Source organism: Musca vetustissima, unplaced genomic scaffold, assembly GCF_032173495.1.
Source record: "Musca vetustissima isolate MV318-11 ecotype Yass unplaced genomic scaffold, APGP_CSIRO_Mvet_v1 utg744, whole genome shotgun sequence".
Classification (NCBI taxonomy): domain Eukaryota; kingdom Metazoa; phylum Arthropoda; class Insecta; order Diptera; family Muscidae; genus Musca; species Musca vetustissima.
Window position 1 is genome coordinate 641,808 of NW_026888268.1, and position 13,954 is coordinate 655,761.

Genomic DNA, 13,954 nt, shown 5'->3' on the forward strand with positions numbered 1-13,954 from the left:
GCCCTTTAAGTCAAACGAATGATAAAAAAAAAACAAAATTCTCTTATTTGTTTATATACATGTATGTGATTTATATTCTATACATATTTTCAGTGCTAAAAAATGTTCCAATATAGAATAATATACAATTTCTGTCAGTAATAATTGTTTTCTATACAAAAATAAATAGTGTATATATGTTGCAAAATTCACCTGAATACCCCCTAATGTATACTCTACTGAAGTAGGAGCCTCTTTGGTGTATCAAATAAATTAGAAAATAATTGAAGGTTAAATGTGTGTGGCGATAAAATCAAATTGACCCAAAAATTAATTTATGTATAATCTCCCTTACAACCATCCCTTCCAACAACATATCCTCCTTTCAACACATCATTTATTTTGCATATAAACGCATTAGCATTTTTTGTTAGTAATTTCAAAAAGGATCAAATATTGGATTCTGTTACAACCGCTCACAACGATGGCGATGATGATGGTGGTGGTGGCGGTGTGGTTGTGGATTACGATTGCCGCATAATTTGATTGGAAATTATGGATTTGTGTTTAATTTTTTTATACATGGCATTATTGCAACCATATGAGAGACTCCCTTTGTATTGCTGGCAATCTGATTACATATCAAACGGAATTTCATTTGCTTTGGGCCCTCTTTTGTCCTTAATTTCCCCCTTTTTCTCTGCTCATGAGTGTGAGTGTGTGTCTCTGCTTGTGTTTTTTATGATTTATAATAAAATTTCCATAACATTTTCTCGTTTTTCATTTTTAATGACATGGCATCGACAACAAATTTGATTGTCGAACCACACAATCTGCGATTCCATGCAGGCAGGCAGCCATCCATACCATCCATCCAGCCCAGTCAGCCTTTCTCCCTTTGACATACTCGAATCCGTGTGCGATGAGTTTGAGGTGGTCCATGTAATTGTTACACGTCTCAGGCTAAAGCTCTGGCATATTGTAGTCGCCAAAGTGTACGTGCCAAAAACTCGGTGGCCTTCACCTCATGAACCGAAACACTGAATTTTCACTTTCATTGTCTCATGACCTGATTTCTTTCTCGCCACTCCACTCATCTGCTCGCCAATCTACTCCGTTTTATTTTTGTTGTTGCTGTGGATGTTGTCAGCGCACAGATTCTTCGCCTTAGGTTTTGTTTTTGGTTGGATTTGAATGTATATTTCTTAATGCATGCCATTATTTAGTGTTATTGTTGTTGTTATTATTGTTCTTCTTCTTGTTGTTGTTGTCTATATTACAATTCATGTTTATGTTGAAAATAAATTATCCTATTCTTCTTGGGCCACATATCAATTTGAATTGGCCTTGTATTAAGTGTTGTTGTGTTAGGCCAATTGCTTTTGAAATTCGAATGAAGACATTTACAAATAACACACACACACAATTGGACTTAAATGTGATTTTATTAAGTAAAATATTAGAGAGAAATTATATATGATTTCATAGACAAGATTTCTATGAATTTGTATCAATAGATTATTAGTGATATTTTTTCTGTATTGGAAAATATCACCGATGAAAATTTTTCTACATAAAAGATTATCACTGGCCTTTTTAATATTGAAATAAAACATCACTGGCGTGATTTTTTTCTATATAGAAACTATATCACTTACTTGATTCCTTTTTATACAGACACAATATATCAGTGATATTTTTTATATAGAAAATATAGAAAAATATATCACTGATGTAATTTTTTTCTATATAGAAAAATATATCACTGACGTGATTTTTTTCTACATAGAAAAAATATATCACTGAGTGATTTTTTTTATATAGAAAAAATATATCACTGACGTGATTTTATTCTATATAGAAAAATATATCGCTGACTTGATTTTTTTCTATATAGAAAAAAATATATCAACGACGCGATTTTTTTTTCTATATAGAAAAAGTATCACTGAGACAAATTTCCATATATGGAAAAACAGCCCCGAAATAAATTAATTCTGCATAGAAAAATATTTAAAATTATATTTATGTAGACTTTTCTTTATGGAAAATATCACTGAGGCAAGTTTTTCCATATCTCTGAGACAAAAATGTCTATGAGTAAAATGTCTCCATAAAAATATATCTCTATATAGAAAAATATCAAAGATGCAATTTTTTCTATATAGAAAAATATCACAGATGCAATTTTTTCTATATAGAAAGATATCACAGATACAAATTTTTCTATATGGAAAAATATCACAGATGCAATTTTTCTATATAGAAAAATATCACAGATACAAAGTTTTTCTATATGGAAAAATATCACAGATACAAATTTTTCTATATAGAAAAATATCACTGATGCAAGTTTTTCTATATGGAAAAATATTACTGATGCAAATTTTCTTCTATGAAAAAATATCATTGAGGCAAAAATTTCTATAAGAAAAATGTCCCCAAAGAAAATATATCTGAGGCAAAACATTTTCTATGTAGATGGTTATCACATGTAGAATGTAGAAAAATATCATTGAAATAAATCGTCCTATGTTAAGTAGTCTTTTTTTTTTTTTTTGAGTAAAAAATTATCACCTCGCTTATGGTCACTCCCAATATAAATTTTAAAATTCTTTCTCTTTTATTGGCCATAAATTTTGTTCGCAATGTCCTTAAAAAATTAAATAATAATAGGCGCCTGCTGGCCACATTTTTATTACTTAATAACGAAGCTCTGTACCATTGTAATCTGCTGTATTGTAAAAAAGTACTGAATTCCCGCATATTTACAACCTCTCTCCCTCTCAGTCTCCCTTAGCAAACAAATATTTATCTTCATTCTTTCGACGTGAATAGGAAGTAATAGAAAAGTGATTTCATCTCTCAATATTCTCTTCCTTCTTATATCCTTTTTTCATGAATTGTTCTATTCTGTTGGACATTCGAGTATAGGCTAGTGTTCCAATTGTATGCTCAAGCATACATAGTCCAGCCATCTATTGTAATAATTGCTTTGACTGCATTGTTCAAGAGATGGCCTGTAAATTGTATATTTCATTGCATTTATTTATTTATTGGAAAGAGACCAGCAGCAACAACAACAACGACAATCGACTATTGACAACAATCAAGGACAATTGTCCATTGCAAGGGATATGAGGAAGAGAAATTGGTGGCTACATGCTGGCAGGTTGAATGGCAACCAGATTGTCGTTTGGCTGGCAAAACGAAAGCATCATGTTTGCCAGCAAACTTAGACATGTTGAAGTCGATACCTGACATGTCTGTAGCTGAAGTTTTGTAATTGTTATTCATTTCTTATTTTACGTTACGAATTTTCGTCTGGTCACATATTGTCAATGGATATTGACAAAAATGTTATTAAGGAGTTTATTAATGTTTAAATAAGCAACAGAAATTGTGGAATTTTTAAGGTCCAGATGTTTTATTATAGCAATTGTAGAAAGAGAACGAGAGAGTTCATTATAAAGATCTTTAAATTTATATGAGAGAACATAAGCACCAACAACTCTTTTACTGAATATTTTTTCTAAAGTTTATCGATTGTGACCATTCACAAAGTCTCTGCATATCTTGTTTTCAAAGTTAAGAAAAATAAACCAGAGTTTATTTTCTTAATGTCCTTGCACTTAATTTTCTCTACACAAACAAGCTCAATTTTCATTTTAACCCCCAACCCACACCCATTAATTTCCCTCCCACCGAACAATGTAACAGGGAATTGTAATTTGAGATGTTAATTTCAATATTGTCTCTGGCTTTTGTAGCAAAACGACAACAACAACAACAAAAAAAGAAACAATAACAACAACAACAAAATGAAACCAATAAAAATAAAATGTTTCCTTTACAACATTGTTGTTTTCTTTTGTTGTCTATTGTCATTATTGCTGTGGCTGTCTGTGGGAGAGGACAACGGGTATTGGTGTCTATGCTAAAACAATAAAGTTAAGTAGCAGCTGAAGACGGAGAAGAACATTGCCACAATGTCGTGGTGGAAATTGTGGCCATATTGGCCAATGACTATAATTTCACTTAATGCTGCTATACCAGCAGCAGCATCAGCTATTGTCAACCGCTATGGATCCAGTTCTTGGAAGAAACTTTGCAAGTCAAGTGATATGGATATAAAAGTTGAATTAATTCTTACAATTTGCAAATATTTAAAGAGCAACGAGAAAGAGTGAGAAGATAGAGAGAGAAGTTTAATGAAAAGAGAAACATTGAATACTGCAGATGACCATAAAATGAAAATATTGTGCCATTTAACTTAATTATAACATGGTTTTTAATCTTTACTTATGCAGTTATCTACATATGTATGTATATAATCTGTACACACACACACAAAATATATTTTAACATATACATTAAACTAAAATAAATTTAAAATAAAAGACACATTGGTTTGAATTACAATATGGACAACTTAAAAGACCTACAAGTTTTCTATATAGAAACAAAATTTACGTCAGTAAAAAATTCACGTCAGTGATACATTTTTTAGTGATATATTTTTTGCTATATAGAAAAAAAATCACGTCAATGATATATATTTTTACATATATTGTTATATTTTTCTGTATAGAAAAAAATTAATAAAGTCTGTAATATATTTTTCTACACAGCAAAATTTGCCCCTTTAGTGATATTTTGAATTGTTTCCCTGACCATTAGACCAAAGAATTAAATTGTCCCAAAGCATGTAGGGTACAAACAAGTGTACGCACATGTTTTTTAATTGTCATTTTGGTCGAAACTTAGTATATCCTGCCAAGATAATAAATGAATTGTTGATATTCTCCGCAATAATGAATTCATACCGTTGTTGCTACATTGCTGCTGTCCGTTGTTCGACTTTTGGAAAGAACATTTTGTGGTTGTGGCAAATCGAGTTGTTCAACATTCAAAGAGGTCTTATGCGAGAGCTTAAAAATTTACGTTTGTATGTAAATTTTTAAGCTCTCGCATAAGACCACTTTGAACATGTTGGTTCTTTGTGGAATGGCAAACTTGTTTGCCAACTAAAATCGCAATAAATAAAACAAGATTGCTTCGCATTTTGGTTGGTTTTTGGGCGTGCTTAAATTTATTTCGAGATATTGATTTTAAGAAAGTATGATAATTTTTTTGAACAAAAAAAATACACAAATTAATTGTTATTTGTTGATGTTCTTATTCTTATGGAAAATAAATTCAAATTGAAATCAACAAATATTTATATATAAAATATTTATTTTGCAATGTTTAATATTTATTAAATAAACATTTTATTAGTCTATTGACACAAAAGTTAAAAGAGGTCACAACTGGGCCATCATTGCGTATGACAAACATTACCAAAATAAATATTTTGTATACGCACTACGGCACCATGACCTTCGTCACGCAATCTTAGCAGTCTTAAGAAGTAAATATTTTATACATTAACCAAAAATTGTTCATTCAATTTCTTTGCCCTCCTTTTAAGCTTCCATGTTCATGTTCTTAGATTTCAAAAATTCTTACCAAAAATCGTACCCATAAATCTCTGCCCACGTTGAGAAAACTTAAACCGGCAAAGATTTCAATGGCTTCCGTTTGTCGAAGTGACTTGTAAAGATTCTCCCTATCTCGCTCTTCAATAGCTTCTCAAGGGGCAGAAGAAAACTTTCCAAAATAAAATGAACTAAACCAAACAGATCTCAAAACCTATAACGTTTCCTTAGAGCACTCAATTCAATTTGTTTGCACTGACTTTGACTTTGTTTTTCCAGCCACTTACCCGTTCGCACACACATCCAATGCACGAAGTCCGCTGCCCCTTCCGAAAACAAAAGTGCTAAGGAAACAGGAAGACGTTACGCCATGTTGGCATTGGTAAATTTTTTTCGAGGCAACATGAAACTTCTGTTTTTGTAACAAAATGATTTTATAATCAAACATTTGAATGAAGGGTAGGAGGAGAAGGGAAAATTGTTTACTGAATATTCTCGTCAATCAAATATTTGATTTTTTTTATTGACAGTGAAATTTAAAATATATTTCCATATAGAAAATATTCACGTCAGAAACAAATTTGCGACAGTGACATATTTTCTTTTTTATAGAAAAAAAATTCACGATAGTGATATATTTTTCTATATAGATAAAAAACACGACAGTGATTTATTTTTCTATATAGAAATAAAAAATTCACGACAGTGACATATTCTTCTATATAGAAAAAATATACGACAGTTATATCCTTTTCTATATAGAACAAATGAGGGCTGTGATATATTTTTCTATATAGAAAAAAATCAGGCCTGTGATATATTTTTCTAAATCGAAAAAATAGAAAACAAAATCACTTCAGTGATATAATTTTTCTATGTAGAAAAAAATGTTCGTCTGTAATATATTTTTCTATATAGCAAAATTTGTCCCGTCTATGATATATATCTCTGTATAGAAAAAATTTGCGTGTCTGTGATATACATTTCTATAAGAAAAATGTTGCGACCGTGATACATTTTTTATAAATAAAAAAATCCACGACAGTGGCATATTTTTTTATATATAGAAAAAAATCACGACTGTGACCTGTTTAGAAAAATTCCCGACATACATATGTTTCTTTATAGAAAAAATCATAAAAATTCTAGTCAGTTATATTTTTCTATTATGAAAACATTATCCTTCAGTGATATGTTGAAGAATAATTTCCACATGTTGCAATTTAGATTTCCAATAACATTCACAAAGACGATCTCCCCGCCCGTGCTCTAACAATAACTCAAATGCGTAGAAGGAAACTATACCCAAGTGTAAATATGTTAAATAAGCATCATATTGCATGGTGGCATTTTCTTATATTTCCCTCTCTCTCTCTCTCTCTCTCTCAGTTATGTCTTGGTATATGTATGTAATACACAAGAGTCTCATCATCAGCAACACATGTTCGTTTGCTCAATTTCTCTCCTTTCCGCTCCACCCCGCCACCTTCACATTGGTGTTGGCAAACAATTTCTTTCTATTCAATTTGCACCTTTAGTTTAAAATTCAAAGCCACATAAAATGAATGAGAGGAGAACAAAAGGAACACAGGCACATACACACACACACACGAAGAAGACAAAACATGAACAAGCTAGAACAAATAAAAGACTAACAAGGATTTTTTGATTGCAAATGGGTGGTTGCAGAACGAACAACCAATGTTAAAGAATAGCTTTGAGGTTGGGGGAAGGGCGATGGGGCATGTGGCACAGATCATGAAGCTACTACTTGCAAGCAAATTCAATTTGCATTTTATTATTGTATCCTTAATAAAATTTTATCATTTTATTTGTTTACTCACCCGTTGTCGGTTCGATGTGGAGGATGTTCCAGGCATCTGTTGACGATGATGACAACAAGAAGAACAACAACGAAGACAACTTTGGAGTTGGTAAACTGTGGCAAATATTTATCTATTTAAATATTGATAAGACACATAAACAAGTTAGGGTTAAACAATTTGCCAGGCAAGGAAAAACAAAACATTCAACAAACATGCACCAAAGGTTCTTTTATAGATTTTAAATTGAAAAATTTCATGAAATTTTATAGGAGAATACAAGGAGAAGGGTAAAGGGAAAGAGAGGACAAATAACATACATTGTATATAGATATAAATTTGTCACTGGCGGGACAATTTTTTCTCTATAGAAAAATATGACTGAGAAGAAAATTATTTTATATAGAAAAACCAGTAAGGAAAGTAATAAAGTCGGACTGGGGCGACTATATGATACCCTACACCACTTTGGGTATATTCTACATAGTCTCCTAACAGACGTCGCCTTTTCGAAAGAACACGAAACTTAGCACACATCATTATAGACTCAATTTAGTACGCTATGCAAAATTTCGTGCATATCGGAAGATATTTAGGGACTTTGGTGCACCATTTACCTTAAATCGGACGCAAATATATATGGGAGCTATATCTAAATCTGAACCGATATTCACGAAACTTAACACGCATCATTCTAGACTTCATTTCAGTACGCTATGCCAAATTTCGTGCAAATCAAATGATATTTAAGACTTTGGCACACCATTTACCAAAATCGGTAGAAAATATATATGGGAGCTATATCTAAATCTGAACCGATTTTCACGAAACTTAACACACATCAATATAGACTCAATTTAATGCGCTGTGCCAATTTTCGTGCAAATCGAATGATATATACATTAAATCGGACAAAAATATATATGGGAACTATTTCTAAATCTGAACCGATTTTCGCTAAACTGCACGTACGTCATTCTAAGTCTGAGTTAGTACGCTATGCCAAATTTCGTGCAAATCGAAATATATAGGGACTTTGGTGCACCGTTCACCTTAAATCGGACGAAATTATATATGGGAGCTATATGTAAATCTGAACCGATTTCTCCCAATTTCAATAGGGTTCGTCCCTGTGCCAAATAAATGAGCTGTGCTAAATTTCATCCAAATCAGATTATAAATGTGACCTGCACTTTGTGCAGCTCGCGAAATTTTACATGGAGAGGATTGGGCCAGATAATATCCATGCCTGCTTTGATAAAGATCGGTCATTATTTAGTGGGTCAAATGGACCCTGACTTTTGTGTGAAAAATGACAAAATTTGTATTCTATGGCGTATATATTTACTTGTGAAACATATAGACCCGCGAAGTTGATAGTGTATCCAAGAGGGATGGTTGACCATCAAAATAACTCCAATTACATTGTCGTATGTACTCGGATGTGGGAATTTCACTTAAATATTTACAGGTGATTACGTATTAAGATATTATTTAGTAACCCATTACCACATTAGTGGGCGGAAATATAGCGCTGATCACTTTAAAATTTTCCATGAAGTTCCAATTATGGTCAAAGACAACGCCTATAATTTTCGATGATGATCAGATTATAATTTTTGGATGAAGTGAACCGAAAACTTAATTTTTTGTGTGTTTTCTAGTCGACTATAGACGAACATCACAACACAACCCACTGTGAAGGGAATCGGAATAAACATCCGAGTTCCGTGGTAGTTGTGTAGGGTATCGAATGGTCGGCCCCGTCCAACCATACTGCTCCGCTCACTGGTTCTCTATAAAAAATATTACGAACGTGCTAATTTTTCTGTATAGAAAAATATTACTGACCGGACACATATTTCTATATAAAAATATCACTGACGTGAACATTTTTATATATAGAAAATGTAACTGGTATACAAAATTTTTATATAGAAAAAATATTACTGACGTGTAAATGTTCTTATATAGAAATGTTCTTATATAGAAATATTAGAAAAAATATTACTGACCGAAATATTTTTCTTGAAAGATATTATTTTTTCATCTTTAAATATGTGGGTTTTTTAGATATATATTTATTCATTCAAAGTTCAACACAAACTTTGTGTATCATTGAATTTGATTCAATTATAATGCAGGTGGTATTCAATTCAAAAATATGACCTGCAATTCGTAACCTATGTTCATTTTTATTTTCACTCTATCTGTCTCTATCATAATTTAATAATACATTTGGATTTGAATGAATCGAACTTTATGGCTATGAAATGATTGCATCACTGAGTGTGCATATATTAAATGTGGGAGGAAATTAACCCTTTGGTGAACTAGATTAAAAATATGGGCATATACTAATTTAATATAATATCAATGTATGTATTATTTGCAATGTGTTCTTCGTATAAAAACGAATAAATTTCTAAATAATTCATCTAATTGGTCCACAATGGTTTAATATCAAGGTAAACTAAACAAATTCAACCAAGTACTATGTAGACCAGCATGTGGTTTATTTTTCGTTTGTTTGTTACGGCATTTTATGCTCTATAAAATTTTATGGTTTATTTCATTTAAACAACCGTACCGAACTAGAACCACAAAAGCTGCTCAAACATCGGGACAGAGGGGGGACATTAAGGTTAATAGAGCAGAAGTTCAAATATTATAAATGTATGTATGTGTGTGTGCACAAATGCAATATGACATTCGAATCGAAATTAAATTATTAATGTTTGTGGTCATCTACCACGGATGCACAAAAAACATTGAATTGATTAAAATGATATGGGAAATAAATATATCGAATATTGGGAACATATTTTCCGTAATGCGAATTTTGTTTTGACGATATTAAAAAATTGAAATGATATTTTATTAAATAAGTTCATGTATATGTTACATAATAAAAAATATTAAGCTAAACATATCCCTAACTAATAAGTTCCTAAAATTTCTGATAATAATTCCATGTGCAATTCTTGTCTAAATGTTCGTAATGAATGTAATTTGAATAAATATTCCTAATGTATGTAATTTTAACATCCATAGTTGTCATCTATCAGTTTTTTTCATAATGCACAACTGTCTCTCCTATTAGATATTCGTATATACATAACCGTATCTATATTTTTTATTTTTTTTTTTATTTTGTATTATATCAAATATTTACAACTGCTTATTATCTTAGCTTACACATCTTTTTAATAAAATAACTTTCCTTAAACAAACAAGCTTGCTTTTAACTTTCTTTTTTCTTCTCCTACTCTTGTTCTACTAAAAAAGAATTTCCCCCGAGATAAGGCAAACTAAACTAATCGCATATTTTCTTTTCTTTTATTTTTCATATTTCTTTTTTATTGTGTATTCTTTATCTTTCTATAAATAGAGCAACCATTTCTATAGCAAAAAGTTTGACAAACTAGATAAATAAACCAATTTACTAAACGCTTGAGCAAATCTAAAAAAGCAAACAAAAAATCAACCCTTCTACTGTACAAATATAAAACGTGTTTATAACAAGCAACTACTAACAACTTAGAGAAAAAACAAACTAAAACTGAGCTGCTTACTTAAGAAGTGATCATATCCTGAAACATAGAAAAAATACCCAGAGAAGCACTTTGAAAATAAAAAAACGGCAACAGACGCCATCAACACCAACACCACCAAAACGAACACTAACAACAACAGCCAGCCACTCTAAACCACTCAAATCACATTTAACACCAAAACACATTTGTTGTAAGCGGGATAAACAAGAACTAGAAATCTCCGTGTAGTGAACATTTTCAAAAAAAAAAAAAAAAACTAGCTGGAAAAACTGCATTTATAAGGATCTAATTTTCCCCTCGAAAAAATACACGGACATCTAAACTAGAAACCACTTATTGGCACCAAGTCTCTCTCACAACACTAACACATTAGCTTGGCTTGAAAAAACTCCCTCATTTTCGCTGCCGCTTATTTTGCACTTGCCTATCAAAATAAAAAGAAAAAACAACAACAAAAAACTGCACAAACATTTTCAAAATCAATAAAATACACCAGCAACCCAAATCCCCAACACCCTGTAACATAGACACCCAATTCGACCACGACACTCGCACACCCCAAGCACAAGCATCAGCATTGGTTCAGCCGCAGCAGCAGCCACAATCACTGGAACACACCCACCACCAGCATCCGTACAAAATAACGACCACCACGAAGACAAATCCAAACAACATTTCCGCAGCCGCCGCAGCTGCTGCTGGCCATAACCACCACCACCAACAGCAACAGCAGCAGCAACAAAACGCCATGAATGCTAACAAAATGAAAAAACGTGACACTGATTTATGACTGGTGCGGACTAAGGGTGCTTTGGGTTTGGGCCTTGGCAATACCGGTAGTCGTTATAAGGTAACGGCCCGATGTGTGCCCGAAGTGAGCATTACCTCGCCCACAGAGGGTGGCCTGATCTATGGTCAAGATTTGAAAGGCCCCATTAATGCACCCGGCACCGGAGCACCGCCAGCATCGACACCCACCTCCACTACCAACCACACCTCCTCCTCCACTAATTCATGTAGTTTCTCACCCACCCAATATTATAGCTATTCCCAAACCATACCAACAACATCCAGTAACACCAACACCAATACCCCAGCAACCAACAACCACCACCACATCATCCTCAGCCAGAACAAAGTCAACGTCAGCAACAACATCAAGAATTTGAAGAATAGCAACAAAATTCAAGGCAAAAGTAATAGTCCCAATAGCTCTCTCGACAGCCCCCCAAATGTAGGCAACAACACTAATGCTAACATTTCCTCCCCCTCCCCCTCAGGAGCCACTCTCGTCGAAGAGGAAGACTTTAATGAACTTACCGCCGTACCCACAACAACCACCCACATTGTGATAGCAGCAGCGGCCGACAGCAGCAGCAGTCCCAGCGAGCCGAACAGCAAAACGAGCCGTCACTTGCCACCGCTGAAACTCAAACAGTCGATTAATAGCGCCGTCATTTCGGCCCAGGGGCCCTGTTCGACCATTGCAGCCTCGGTGAGAAATGTGCTGCAACGTCAACAGGCCTCCACTGCAGTATCAGCGACAAGTCCAACAACAACAGCAGCGCCAACAAAAAGTAAACGCAGTGCAACATCAACGAATATAACCCCCCAGACGAGTGCCGACAGTCAACCGAACGAAACAACACCGCTGGTAACTCCGCAGAACCCCGTTGAAGATCCTCCGGCATATGCGGCCAATTCAACAACCAATTCGACCAACTCACCCAACAACAGCATAAACACGACTTACTACCAACAACAAGCCACTAACGCCACCACAACCGCCGCCGCCACCGTTGCCTCCACTGCCACCAACAACGCCGGACAGACAACAGCAACGACCTACACCACCTATTCGCACAATTCGAAAACGACGCGCTCATGGCCGGTGATCTATCGTAATCCGCATCACTACGACTACGAGGCCTTGTATGCGAATGCACCCAAGGGCTCCTCGCAGTATCCAGCGGCCGTTGTCTCCTCGTCGTTCAAACAGAATTGCTATTCGAATCAGTTCAAGCAGTCGATTGTCTATTCGTCCAGCAATGAGGACCTGAGCACAATCAATGAATATCCGGCAGATGGTGCGGTGGCTCAGGGTAATGGTGGTAGAAGCAGTAGTCTTATCGGTTGTGGTGGTGGTTATAGCAACAACAATAACAACAGCAGCAGTAGCAGTTCCGCAAAATACAGTCAACAGCAACAGCCACAACAACAAACAACCTGTTACTATTTTTCACCCTCTCGCCACAATAGCATTTATGAGCATCCCTCGGCTGTGGTCGCCAGCTCACTACAATACGATCCACACAGTTCGTCGGCCGCTGCCCTTGAATCGTTACGACGTAGCAATAGCATCCTGTTGCGCAACAGTAGCTGTTCCTCGAAAATAATGATGCATCAGTCGAATCGTGGCGGGGCGGGCGGTGATTTAGATAGTCCCACATCGCTCAATTCCGGCATGGATGTGACGAGTACCGTTGGCGGTACAAATTGTTGCTCAAGTTGTTGCATGGGTCCACCGCCACTGCTCTTCCTATTCGTAACGCTGCTGATGACGACCAGCGCCACAGCGATGCTATGTGCTGCCATTATGACCGACCATTGGGAACATGTGAAATGGGATCGTGCCAGTTTGGAGCGATATTCAAATCGTTCGAATTTACAATTGGAATGGATAATGGAAGACACGGTGGCCATGTTGAAGCCGGATAAGAGGGGTGAGTAAAAAACATTTTTGATCTATGCAAGGATCCACATATTTTTAAGATTTCTTCTATGTCATATTTTAAATATTTTTTCTATGTCATTTTTTCTATGACATTTTAAAGAAATTTCCCTTCCAGCCCCATTTACCCCTTTAGTACCGATCCAGTAAATTTCTTCAAATTGTCTATATTTAGCACCTGGCACACGATTATTTTTAATTTTATAAATTACCCCTTTTAACAAATTGACGACAATAATTAGGAATGCAGACAAATATAGGATTAAATAACTAAACAAACACACTCATCTATATACGTATACGTATCTAAGTATATAAATAAAGAAAGAAGAAGAAAAAAACAACCTTGACCTTATTCATTGGAGACATAAACTATTGCGATAA

The 13,954-nt window shown here is 34.3% G+C and overlaps 1 protein-coding gene across 2 annotated transcripts in view; it reads left to right on the forward strand.

The window, feature by feature from the left end:
* The window catches only part of LOC133336057 (mucin-19-like), a 41,368-nt gene that overhangs the window by 16,507 nt on the left and 10,907 nt on the right, over positions 1–13,954 (forward strand). For both annotated transcript variants that reach the window (XM_061544352.1, XM_061544353.1), the window contains exon 2: positions 12,120–13,562. In XM_061544352.1, coding sequence (XP_061400336.1) covers positions 12,120–13,562 — 1,443 coding nt within the window. The remainder of the gene's footprint in view (positions 1–12,119; positions 13,563–13,954) is intronic.